At 44.7% G+C, this 13,436-nt stretch overlaps 1 protein-coding gene across 1 annotated transcript in view; it reads right to left on the bottom strand.

Moving 5' to 3' along the window:
* Nucleotides 1–1,341: 1,341 nt before the first annotated feature.
* Nucleotides 1,342–13,436, bottom strand: part of POLR3B (RNA polymerase III subunit B) — a 63,592-nt gene continuing 51,497 nt past the window's right edge. Inside the window, exons 24-28 of the mRNA XM_088521670.1 lie at nucleotides 9,946–10,049; nucleotides 8,787–8,953; nucleotides 7,137–7,250; nucleotides 5,571–5,744; nucleotides 1,342–1,607 (exon numbers count right to left, since the gene is read on the bottom strand). Of these exons, the coding sequence (XP_088377796.1) occupies nucleotides 1,478–1,607; nucleotides 5,571–5,744; nucleotides 7,137–7,250; nucleotides 8,787–8,953; nucleotides 9,946–10,049 (689 nt within the window). The 3' untranslated portion in view covers nucleotides 1,342–1,477. The remainder of the gene's footprint in view (nucleotides 1,608–5,570; nucleotides 5,745–7,136; nucleotides 7,251–8,786; nucleotides 8,954–9,945; nucleotides 10,050–13,436) is intronic.

Raw genomic sequence — 13,436 nt, 5'->3', positions numbered from 1 at the left:
TGTACATAGCTCTGTTGCAAGTCTTTGCTAATGGCCTTGAGCTGTTCTGGTCTTGGTAGGGATGCTTCAACAGCTTTTTCCAATCTAACTGTGCTGTTCTAAGTATCTCTGTTATCATTACTCTTCACTTCTTTGCAGCTGGACCAAAGACTGCCCCTTCAGACTCGACTTGTAAGCCCAGATGCAAAGCTACTAATTTAAGCAGTTTGACGACAGCTTGAAAAAGCAAACCTATCCAGTAATTATTGAGTGTTTAAGCAGCAAAAAGAAGAGCAGCAACCGGACTGCAAAAACAGCAGCAGGACTGGCAGGCACCATGCAGCCATTTGAGGAACCAAAGAGCCTCTGAACATGCCTATACTTCATCTCAACTTCTGCAGGACTACAGCTGTATTTACAGAGTTAACCATGTGCTTGGCTGAGCAATGGCTCAAGTGATCTTTAGGGTACTAAGGGAACTCTTAGTTCATCCACTGCCTTAGCTTTGGGCCTTGTATCTCATAAAAAAGTTCAGCTGTTCCCTCTCTAAATCCTTTAAGGTCACTCAATCCTGCTTGACTGTCAGTGGAGTGCTGGTGTTTTTTACAGTATATTTTTAAAGCTGTGGACAGCCCCATAGGTAAAAGAAAAAAAAATCTTAACTCCTAGGAGAGTGTACATCAGTATCTTAGTATTTGCAGGCTGTCTTTTCAGGGCTTTGAGCCAGCATATTGCTAGAAGTCTTACAGGCAATTGGAATTGAATGGTTATCTGTAAGCTGTACCCTGCCTTTAGTGCACATGCCATCACCTCTCTTGAACTTCATGGAAACTGCATGTGTTTAGATGAAGGCATGCTGACTATTATCACACCACAACCTTCCCACAAATGCACCTTCACCTGCATATTCAAATTCCTTTCAAAAAGAGCCATTTAATCTTCTGCAGGATGTGTTCTTTCATTTCTCTAAACCACGCAATACTTAATAAAAACTTAATGCTTTGACAATGCTCAAGGCGTAAGTAAATGTTTTAGACATTGTAAGAATTCTTTACCATCTTTAGGTGGCCATCAATGCATACATTCAGACAATTATTATTTAAAATATTTATTACTCTTCAATATTCCACTGGTCTGGAAAACATAATTTTAACCCATAGGAGTAAGATGTGCACTTAAGTTCAGCTCAAACCCCGGTCCAGCAAAGCATTAACTGAAACCAAGCACTGAGGTTGTCACATGTTTGGAAGTTACATGTGTGCTTGGCTGGACCATGGCTTTACTCCACCCCGCGCACATGTCCCACTTAGTCAGGCTAATTGAGGCTCACCTCTCAACTCAAAACAGACAGATGACAACAAGCAAGACTTCATACAAATGTCTTATGTCTCCCTTCTACCCACTCAGGTTTAATTCACATTCACCAAAATATCTTCCAGTCACGTACCCTGGACTTTATTTTTTTTTTTAAGTATTTTCTTCCATGTTTTCTTCTTGCTCATTCATTGTATTTGGCTAGTTTTAGACGAGGTATGATGTTCATTGACTGCAGTTCTTGGAATAAGAGTTTACAGGCATAAGGTATGCGCAGAGAGGACACATGACACGAGGATTTACAGTAGTGGCACCTATGGAAACAAACCAAAAGAAGGTCAGAGTTGATGCATATGTGAAGCTCTGCAGAAAAGAACAGTTGCCACCATTCACTGCTTTCTTTGTCCATCTGCCTTTACCCAGGACTCAAGACTCAGCTCCAGAAGGTGCTGAGTGGCTGAGACGTTTTAGCATTTAAGCAAGTGATAAGTTTAAGCCCTTAAACAGTCTGATCAAGGTCAGTAGGATTGTAATGTTAAACCTGCGCTTTCGTTTTTCTGAGGAGAATCAATGCTCAGCAGTTAGTAGGACTGAGTCAGTCCGTCTTTGCCACCCACAAGCACCAACACAAGATCCATCAGTGTGTAACATCAGAAAGGAGGTGAAGGGAATTAAGTCTTCTGAAACCATAGTTAATGATCCAGGTTTCATTTTGTGCACAGTCAAAAAGAGAGGCAGGAAGAAATAAAGGAAGAACAAATTTGTTTTGTTCTTATATGCAATTTCATCTACTAACTATGTTACTAACATACTGCCCCAAATTTCTATTCTTAGCTCAGAAAGGGGCATCTCTCCCTAAGTCCCTGTGTGCAAACAGCCAAAGCTTCAGTCCAAATGGGAAACCAGTGAAACTGCTTCAGCCTGCTTTGAACTCTGCACTCGTTACTCAAATAATGACACAGTCTTGGAAGTCTGGGGAAGAGTTTTCTTTGTCAAACAGACACAAATTTGACCATGTTGTAAGGAACAGACAGGCTAGTCACTCAGCCGTCTCTCTAGTATCCACATTCATAAATTCACTGTCAGTAACAACTCCTTTCATTAAATCATTTGATTTCTTACTCCATGTACACACAAAAGGAATTAAAAATCTTTCTTACAAATGTTAATTTTCCACCTTGCTATTTCCTCATTCTCCTGTGTACTGCCTGTCTGCTTTGGAAAGTATTGTGTCTCGGTGGGTGATTACCCTGAGAGGTTAAGGCACTACAGGCACAAATCAGGAGTCACCGTCCAAGGGGGATGACAGAAATTGAAACACTTGGTCCTATATTTGATACTAAACAGCACTAGGGCTGAATCTGGACCAGAGATAACATATTTTCTGCCTATAGATTTTCTGCTTATAGTCCATGGATCAGACTAACGTCTCATCTTGCCATCATGAAAGGACTAAGCCTTGCTCGTCCAGGACCGGAGTCCTGTACAACAGGAAAATTGGAAGTATTTGCCATAAAATCTCACAGTCAGCCTTTATTGAATCTTTTTTTATGGAGACAAGTTCTGTTGCTGCCACAACAGTCCCCTTCCCTGGTGGAAGAACCACGTCAGGCCTCACCACAGATGTTACTGTCCTGCATAAAAATATACCCTGTGACCAGATCCTTGTCTACAGAAAAATAACCCCTTCCTCCTAGACAAATGCCCTTAATGCTAGTCACCAAACAACATGTTACTAAATGGTTTCTCACAGCAATGCCTTTTAAATGCCAGAATCACTGAAAAGGCCAGTTTAGAAGTTCTGAGTTTCTCTAATGACTTGGTGTCTATTGTGACACTCATTATAGGGCCACTTCCTTCAGCTAATGACAAACACAGCATATTATATCACTTAGCTGAAACTACCTAGTATTGATTACTCTCACACATCAGACAGCGTTTCACAGCACTAATTGCATGAATGTCTGGCATGAATGCCTGTCTGGGAGAAGTTTCTTTTAGTTACTTTTTAAAAGTGATTAATCTTTGTTAGAAAATATATATTTTTAAATCTAATTTTCTTCAAGGTGCCCTCACTCATCTGGTCTCTGAAAATATTTAAGAACAGCTCTTAAAGTCAAAGTGTGTCAAAAAATTAATGCACATCTGCATGACAGTATTTTTAATGCAGTGCTTTATAAGGAGCGGTTGCTCTGCTGACCGAAGGAATGGCCTTTCTTTCAGACAACTTCCATGAGCTGTTAACTGGCACTGCAGCAGCTCCAAGAGACTCAGATGACAAAGAGGCCTCACTTGTCACATACAGTGCATGCACAGTCAAGAAAATCAGGATCTTCTTTTCCTCCTGCCCCCAAAAACTATCGCCTAAAAGCGAGGAGGACCGAGTCTAACTAAAAATCACCTGCGATGGCAGGATATACAGAAGAGGCTTCAGCTGTGCCCTGGCTTAATTTACCTACCACTTCTGCTCCACAGGAGGAGAACTGCTGCTGCTCCTGGCATAGAAACAGGATATGTTATTTTTGGTCAGGCTTCATGCACTTCAGAAGAAGGATCTGACCAAGGCCAGAACAGTTAGCTGTCACTTTCACATCGATAAGATGAAAATAGGTGCAACTTTTAACTTGCATATTTCATTGTATCATGGAAAAATATTCTCTCAAAGCACCCAAGTGAATAAAACCTCATTTCCTACCTCTCCTAATACATTGATATTGCCATCCAAGATGATGCAAATTTCAAACGATGTTCTTTTGAGGTATTTATCTCTCTCCTGATCTTCCCCCCAATTTTCTAGCTTTTCCCCTGCCGCAGAGTAACTCACAACAAGCTCCCTTTTTGTTCCCTCTGTCATGACACTCCAAATCAGCTTCAAAAAAACTGCAAGAACTTTGTATCCCATATAATCCGATCCCTTTAACAAGCCTGTTTTCCTGTGTGGCTATAACAAAATCAGGCCGAAACAAAACATCCCCCTACAGGACACACAAACAACATTCCCTATCTTCTAGTAAGACTGGTGAATTTCCAGCAAGGTACAGAGTAACTTTGAATACAGTGTCTCAAGTTTACTGTAGAGAAAAGATGGTTAAGAGCAAAGGTCATAGTATTAGATCTGATGAACGCTGCACAGTTTTGTCACCTAGATTCATGCTTCCACTATATGGAAAAACAATTTGTTTGATCAAGACAAGCTCAGAACTCACAGAGAATAAGATGGCAAGACTGTTAGCTACCCTAGAGATTAGTTCCTTGGGCACAAGGCACTCAGTCAGGAACCTACTGAATTTCAGCAGTGCAGCAAGAACCTGTTGTGAGGGCAGGGCATGATCCAGCAGAGCCACTAAGCTCCCTGTGTGGGGGCAACCTGCTTCCAGGCGGTCTGAAAAGGAGTCTGGGCACGGCTGCACCTGCCTGCTAAAGCTGATGCACATGCACATCCTCCAGGGCACGTTAACACAAACTCACTCACTTGGACATTAAGTGTGCTGTAAACTGGTCTGCAATTAAGTTAGGCTTACATCCCTGTAATGCATTCAGGGGTGTTTCCACACTAGCAGAGTTGTGGCAGTTTTAATCCGTGAGTCAAACTGCTGCATCAACCTTACGTGGCTGAGCCCCCAGGAAAGAAAGGTTCATCCCGGTGCTGGTCTGCTGCTATTGAACTGCCAGCACCTGCAGAGGGAAGCATGGGCGCCTGGCAGCTCACTGAGACCAGACAGCCCCAAAACGTCCTGCGACATCTGCTGAAACCGCCGTTTAGTTCAAGCCTGGGGCATTCTTTATTACTGAGTTAGCTGGACGGTCCAGAAGAGGTTAGTGCTCCCAGCTGTTTGTCACAGCCTTTTGCAGAGAAAAACGGCGATGGAACAATTTGCACTGGTGCTGCTTAGCTGGGCCCACACATCAGCAGAGATGCCTGGTCCACCAGCTACAAACTCACTCCAGTCTCAAACTCAATCAGACCAAAAGGAGTACACGAACAACAGAACTGCACCAGGTCCCCAAACACCATTTTTGAATTTTGACACTGGTTTTGATTCAAGTACAAGGAATTGTTAACTGGAATCTGAGGGGCACCATCAAGCTGAGAAACACCAGAGTCAAGTGCACATTTCCATTAAATTAGAGGCACGTGTGCTCCATGTCAGCTTGCTTTATGCACCTTAGATTCACGGGCGTTCTTGGAAGTATGAACACGTATGAAACATGCCACATGCACAAGGTGAGCAGGGACACCACGATTTACAAGAAACTATTACAACTAGACAACTTACCAGCCAGAATATCCCAGCAAGCCACACTGCCCGCAAACATCCACTTCAAAGGCGTCGCTTGAGATCATCAGTCTCTCCAGTAGAAGCATGCTGGCTCCGTAACCTATTAAACAATCCCGCTCCATCTCTCCAAGACGTAAACCACCGTCACGGGATCGACCTTCCGTGGGCTGCCTTTGAAAAAAGGATTTGAAAAATACTGCATGTATTCTAGAACAGATGTGCTACAGTTCTAGGAATACCTCCCTTCAAACTGTAGGAACAGAACAGCATCAATGGGCAGGAATAATCCCCAAATCAGCGCGGCTGCTCTTGCAAACACATTATTCCAGCTGAAGCAGTAAATGTTGGCTCCTGCACTAGCAATACAGTGCAGTCCTGCGAGTCACAGCTGCACTGCCACAGACACGACTCTGCATTATAGGGGGCACCTGAATAAGTGAAAACCAGAGTATCTGAGAATGCAACTGTATCCAGTAACAAACCACCTGGATGCAGATGGAGTACTCTGTTTTGATGAGACATTCATATGCAATATGCAAAATATTGCATGCATTTTTATTAAATACTTCAATCTTTACATACTGAAGCATGACAGAAGAGAGAAGAAATAAAAATTGGTGCTAGTAATCACAAGTGGCTTTTTTGGCCAGTGAAACCCAACGTTTGTCCACTGTTTTGGTATGTGGAGCTGTGTAAAGCACCTAGAGTATCTAATGATGGAGCTGCCCCAGAGATTTAAGAGCATATTTTGTTTAGAGCATTTCAAACTACCATATTTGCTAAAGTTCCTAATTATACTTAAGTTTTGCCAACTTATTAAAACTCACAGAGATCAGGATTTTAAAAACCTTCCACATCTAATAATCATTTGTAACAAGTGTAAAAAAAATACATCAGACTTCTGAAGATGCAAGTGTTACTTGAATTCCAGAGGGGAAAGAGTGGTTCTGGTTACTCTGACCACACTGGAACCTATGGAACTATGGGACCAATCTGCTTGAAATTCAGTAGCCCCTTTCCCAGATGTCACGTACATGTTCATACACGTGTGCTCTTCCGTGAGATGAAATTCCAAAATAGCTTTAAAAAATGAGATCCCCAAACAAAGTTTCCATCTAACTAAGAGAAGGGAAGGTCTCTTGGAAAAAAAAATATGTGCATTTGACTCCAGCTCTTGAAGAGCTGACATTCTATGGATCTACTAACAGCTACAGGATGAAGATTTCTAAGGCAGCTGAAGTTCCATTAAAAATCCAGAGAAACAAAAGCAAACAAACAAAAAATCAGCCTTCAATTCTTAAGTGTTTAACTCACACTAAGTGTCAAAATGACTTCACTTGAGGAAAAAAACAAAACAAAACAAAAACCAAACCAAAAAATCCTCTTTCCTCATAAAGTAGTTTTCTAAAGCACTACAAATGTCAATATTGAGGAGAGCCTTTGCTCTTTAACGGCGTATTACAAACTAGGAGCGCTTCATTTCCCGTCCCACAGGGCAAGCAGACTTTGCCCTGGAGCCCTGTGCTCTGGAGCTCCCCTCTCGGCGCCCGTCGCCGGCCGTACCTGGTGAGCACTGCCCTGGGGCCTCGCGCTCGCGCGTGCATTTTATCCAGCACCATGTGCTTCAGCTTCTGGTAATACACAGGGCCAAAATAGATGTAGGCTTCCAAGGGCTCCCTGCAGGAATTAAACACACAAACAAACAATATATGCAATTAGCTGCATTCTGGGAGCTGGTGAATTGGCTAAAGATTTCTGTGTTTCAACCCCCCTCCCCACTTTAAGAGCAGTGTAAGCACCTGGATATCAGAAACCACCAGTTGAAAGTACTCAGTCATTTCCCAGCTACACCTTCAGCACTTACTAAGAAATACCAGACTGAATACAGCCAAGCTCAGCACCGCTCTTGATTCATTAAATATATATATATATATATATGTGCAATGTAAAAAGCAGGAGACGACAGAACTGCATGTCCCGTTCAGTCATTACTGACATGATGTAGTGTTACTCCAAAAGCTGCCTATCTACCTAAATAATAAAACATAACTAGACGTGTGGAATTTGCAAGCTTTCACACGTATTTACCATCACTTTTCTTAACAAATAAATCAAACATATGACATTTTATTGAAAAAAAAAAAAAAGCTTTTCTTACTACCACTATCTTGAAGCAAATTCTCTAGACTTTGCTAGTCTCTAGGTATGCCAAAGTTTAAGTTTAGGGACAGGGAAAAGGGGAATTTTAGCAGGATGATCTTATTCTCCCAAGGAAAGGAGATTAGTCAAATTTGCTAAAAATTATCATAATGTATCAACAGAAAGTGTTTCAAACACAAAGAGAGTTCACACAAAATTTATGGAATATGGAATGGGTAGGGAAAACAAAAATGTACCTATTAAACAAAAAGATAAACAACATATGGAACAAGTTAGCAGGAAAAGCAATTAAAATAAAACATACAAAAGGAGTACAAGCGAGACCTAAGCTTGCTTGTAGAGAAAAGGGGGACTGGGAGGATAATAAAAATAGCAGGAAGGTAGGATTAAGATACATTTTGGACGGGCAGGCATGTGGAGCCATATGGCCTTTTCCTGTTCCTAAACTATCTTACGTTCTTTGAACTCCGCGTCTCAGAAGCCAGTCCGATCAACACAGCAGGAAGTTTGCAGATTAAGAGTATTATGCCAGACTGAATCATTGTGTAATCAGTGGAAGAAAAAAAAGAGAAGGGAAAAAAAAAGCACACAAAAATATTCCCAAGGAACAGGCACCTGCCCCCAAATCCATATTTTAAAGTCCTCTTAGAGTCAATATGAAAACGCTAATCTGTCTGATAAAAATTACTACCAACACAAGCTTGACATTACTTACAGTGTCTCAGAAAGCAAACCTTGATTTTATTTTTCTTCATGTGAAGTTGTGAGATTTCAACATGTACATGGGCACTTCACACTTCACAGTCATGCAAATACCAGTAAGTCTTAAAATGAGAAACTGCAGAGTATATCTATAAAAAAAAAAAGTGTGTGTATGTGTGTGCGGAGGGGAGAAGCGCCCCTTTCCTCAGCCCCTTCTCTCCATCTCACAGAGCGACTTGACAAGAGGACAACGTTCCTGAGCTCTGGAGGGATGAGAAGATTTTTCAGCTGCGTCTCAACAGGATTTTCCCACTCCCCTGGAACATCTAAAACGATGCAGCAGATTCTTACCCAGTGATACCAGATGTTACGTAGTCCTTCCCTAGGTAGTTATAACCATGGCGAATGAGATCTTCGCACACGTCCTTAACTTTGCTGCCTCCAAAAGCTGTTCCGTAATGAAATCTGCCATCTAGGACGCCGGCCTTTCCAGCCAGGAGCTCAATTAACTTTCCCACCTGTGCAAGGAGAAAAGAGTGAACAGGGAACACTGCCCTCCCCTGGACGCCCCTCTCCCTTGCCACGCAGCTCCTGGGCTTTAAAAACACCCCATGCTGTGTGCGTCCTCCAGGACCTATGCCGGGGGGGAAACCCTGCTCACTCCCTGCCCTCTGGCCGGCCAGGGAGCTGCGGCTGCACACGGTGTACGCACAGCCCGGGGAGCTGCTGCTCCTACGGCACCGCTCGGCACGAGCTGCAGCCGCTGGAGACCCACGGGAACAGCGAGTGCTCCTGGGCGAAGGGGGAAAAACAGACACATGGCAGGGGCTGGAAACCTCCTTAAAGCCCAGCTAGGCCATCCCGCTCTCCCCACTTGTCTGGACAGTGAGCACGATGCCGGGGGGCCTTCTGCTCTCCCAGACGGCCTCAGCGACTGACACACTGGCCAGCACAAGGGAGAATGAAAGGGAAGAAGCTAATGAAGAAAAAAGATCAGAGACTGTATGAAATAATCAGAAATGCCATATTCAGGCCAAGCCATGATATATTTAGTGTGACCCGCAGCATGGGTTAATGCACATGCATTAACTCCAGGCAATGGGATGTAATGCTAAGAAGTTATGTGACTCTGGAATTAGAGTAAAACTCCTTTCCCCTCTGCACCTCCTGCAATTTGTCCCACTTGGCTTGATCGTACAGCAACCTGGTCAACGCAGAAGAAGCAGGGAGAAAAGAATCTTTCAGCTGGGAAGAGTGCAAGTGAAGCGCTAGCTTAACGCAGAATGGCATGAATACAATGAGCAAAGAGGCCAATCCCTATCCATTTTATATTAAGATGTTCTGAATCATGCAAAACAGATTGCTGGCTACTCCTGGGAGGGCAGGAGCGCACGGCACGATGCCCGCAGCGCGCTGCCAGCGCCGCGAGCTTTCCCGGACCCCTCTGGCCGAGTCGCTCAGCCTGCTCTCCTGGGGACCCGCTCCCTTTCATCGGGACGTAACCACTGACCGTCATGCGCGACGGGAAGCCGTGCGGGTTCATGATGATATCGGGGCAGATTCCTGTGTCACAGAACGGCATGTCCTCCTGAGGCACAATCAGGCCGCACACCCCTGCACAAGAGAGAACATAACATGGCAGCGTGCGGCGAACCACCAGCGGGGCCGCCGCTCGGCACCACGTTTTCTTTAGTGCTCTCCTCCTCCTCCTCGTTCTCACGCAGCACTTTTTACCCAGATTCGTTACCACGACCAGGACTTGCAGCCTGCAGGCTGGAAGGCAGAACTGGCACAAGGAGCACGTCCCTACAAAACGCTTCCAGACATTTGCGAGCTCGCACTTTAGGGGAGAAAGCTGTGCGTAGTTCTCAGGGGCAGCCAGGAACTTCTGCCCAGCCACTGTGGAACACCTCATAGGAGAGGTGGGTTTTAGAGCTGCTGCTATGATTGCCCGACAGAAAATAAATAAACAAATCAAGCCTCTTACAACATCTCTTTGAGAACTTGAAATTATTATTGATTCAAAATCTGTTTATCATATGTATCTTTGCCAAATATTGTAAATAAATAAAAATAAATGAATATATCAGGACTTTACAGGTTGAAGGGAGATGAACAGGGGAAAGATTAAAAAACTTTTTTTCAGGTAGCGTTCATTTACAAAGCGAAGCTTGCCCTTCATGGATTAAAGTACAATCCGCTCCCAGACTGCTTACAGCTGGTGCACAAGGCCTGGCAAAATATGTCTTTAGAAGTTTCAGAAGTTTTCTCAGTCTTATTGAATGACTGGATTTAAAAGAAACTACCAAAAAGACAAACTATAAAACTATTGAGGCACGACAACCAGAGCCCGAGACTCATTTAAAATGGTCTATCACCATCACAGACTTTTCTTTCCCACCTCTTACAACTGTTTCCACAGCGAATTCTGCAGATGAAAACGCTGCAGCTATAAATGACGGAGAGATCTAACGCCGAAAATCAGGTGCAGAATTGCAGCTGCTTAAGCCCGCGCTCCTTTGAACCAAAGCTACTGTTTCACTTGGACAATTTCTCGCAGACGCCGCTGGAGCTGAACCGGCTCTGAGCTCAGCCGCCGCCGCCGCCGCCCGCGCTGGGAACCGCGCGGAGCCGAGCGGAGCAGAGGGGGCTCCGCGGGGCTGGTCACAGCCCTAAGAAGGCGCCTGCCCCCCAGGCACTTCCAGGGGGACACGGGCGCCTGCTCCGGAGGGAGCTGCTCTCCTCTGCCCACGCGGACGGGGCTGGGCGCGCGGGAGAGCAGGGACGGCAGGCGGGGGGAAGGCAGCGGGGAAATAAAAAGGAATGAGAGCGTCCAGGGCTTTTAAAATTTAGTTCTTAAGCTTATTACAAGCTAATTTTCATTTTTCTACTATCACATATCAGTAACATCCTTCTACCCTTTCCTGCCAAGCAGCAATAATTTACTGAAAAAAAACCCCGCCACAAAAACCCTCTCTCTTGTGCACAGCATTTTTATCCTAAATATATATATAAAAAAATGTATTTAAGCATGTTTGTATATATATATTCCACAGCGCATATATTTTTCCTCATTGCCATTCAACTTCTAAGAAAGCGCTGGGTTGCATCTGGACTTCAGGGCACCTGTAAGCCCAAAATTAAATCTTCGCTAACTTGAAATTACTTTAGGCTCCGAAAACCTTTTATACGCCAAGCCGGTTCCCATAGCAGACAGCCGCTGTGTTGTTTGTTTTGTGTGAAAGTGAATGATAAAAGATCCATGAAATCGACACAGAAAGGCAGAACAGCAGAAAGAACGGAGGGCTCTCCATCATCGCGGCTTCTACCCTCCGCTGACTTGTCTAACAAAGGGCCCTACACACCCAACGGCAGATCTAACACAGCTGTGCATTTCATTAGATGAAGAGCACTAGTGACACAAGTAAATAATTAACTTATTCTGGTCCGCTGGCTGTGGTTATGAGACCAGTCATAGCTGACAGATTTTAATACAAGTTAACACAAAGACGGCATAATGAGCTTAGAAGTTAAAAAACAAAATATTTAGACAGGATCCAGCGAGGGGGAAGCTCGCTAGTTCCTATTTTAGCAAAAAGCAACAACAAAAAATCCCCAAACCAACCCCCCAAAAAACCCTCAGTTCTAAGCTTCTGGATTTCAGGCAGTGGCTGAGTTTATACCTTATACCTAGGGCACACACACATACTTAGAGAACGGGACAGAGAGCAGTTTCTTCCCCCCGTGTCTTAAGAAAGTTCGTTTTTTCTTGGAAAAAGGGCACCTTTCCCTTCGGAAAAGTCGCGAACGCCGCGGCGTCGCTGCCGCCCGCCTCACAGCGCGGGCTGCGACTGGTTTTGCAGCCTCTGCCCCGGGCGAGCTCTGCGCTCGGGAGCTGCTGCTCGCAGGGCAGCGCCGGCTCCGCTCCTCCTCCGGCCTCCCGCAGCACCGCCGGGAGAGCGGGAAAAACCGACCGGGGGAATTAATCCCTCCCAAGTGGAATTACGGCTTGGAACCGGCTAAGGGAATAATGAAGAGAAAAAGAAAGCGCTGGATTGAGGACAGCCTCAATCTCCAAACTGTGCCCCGTGCGAGGAAGGGCTGCGTTTCGCGGCAGAGCTGCCCAACTGCTCCCCACAAAGTTTTCATTAGCAGGACCCACTTGAACTAGTGCGCACCTTGGGCAGGTGGCTCTTACTTGAAGTTTTTAGAGATTTCCTGATTCTTACTAGCTTAGGCATCCAATGAGAACTGTTCTGCAGAATATATTAGAGCCAAAAAGGACATGGAAAATACCGATGTTCAGCCACGTTCACCCACATCTTCTGCTTCGCACATTTTTATGTGCCCGGCCGATACTCAGCCACAGGGTTTCACACTAAGTGCTGTACGACCGTGGGCCGCGGCGGGGCTGGCATCCAGCACAACAATCAAGCCGTGAAAGTCAGAAGAGGCCGCAAACATTTTCCCAGACAAAACACAAAACCACGTTTTCTTCTTTGCATGTGCACTAACAAGAGGCTTGTTTGTGTGAGCGAGAGAGCATACAGTAGCTTGCTAAACCTCATTTCTTTTCGATTAAAACCCAAATCCAACCCTAGACTAAGCTTTGTATATGAATTTCATGATGTCATCTTAGCGGGAAATTAATCACAATGGTAGCAAATACTTTGAAGATTTCTCTCTCTCTCAAAAAAAAAGGTGGATTAATGTGCACGGCAGTTAACTGCAAGAGTAACAGCTTAAATGAGAACAGGCTTAAATCAGATTTCTCTAACAGTGTTACTTGCAAGCATAAATCAGCCACAAGCAGCGGGTCGCAGTGGCACTGTACCGTGGGCACTAAACAACAGCCCTCTGCGTAGGGACGGCCCCTGTCCTCACGCAGGGCCCAAGGACAGAGCTCGGAGATCCCGCAAACCCTCCACTTTTGTCCTTCGAGAGTTTCTTTTTCTAACCAGCAGAACCACAGGCCTCCAGACCCCGCGTCGCTGGAACGGG

The sequence above is a fragment of the Tinamus guttatus genome, unplaced genomic scaffold, assembly GCF_059628265.1.
Source record: "Tinamus guttatus ecotype Peru unplaced genomic scaffold, ASM5962826v1 Tinamus_guttatus_pri_ptg000125l, whole genome shotgun sequence".
NCBI classification, from domain to species: Eukaryota; Metazoa; Chordata; class Aves; order Tinamiformes; family Tinamidae; genus Tinamus; species Tinamus guttatus.
The sequence above is the reverse complement of the archived record's forward strand: the minus strand, read 5'-3'. Positions and strand labels throughout refer to the sequence as shown.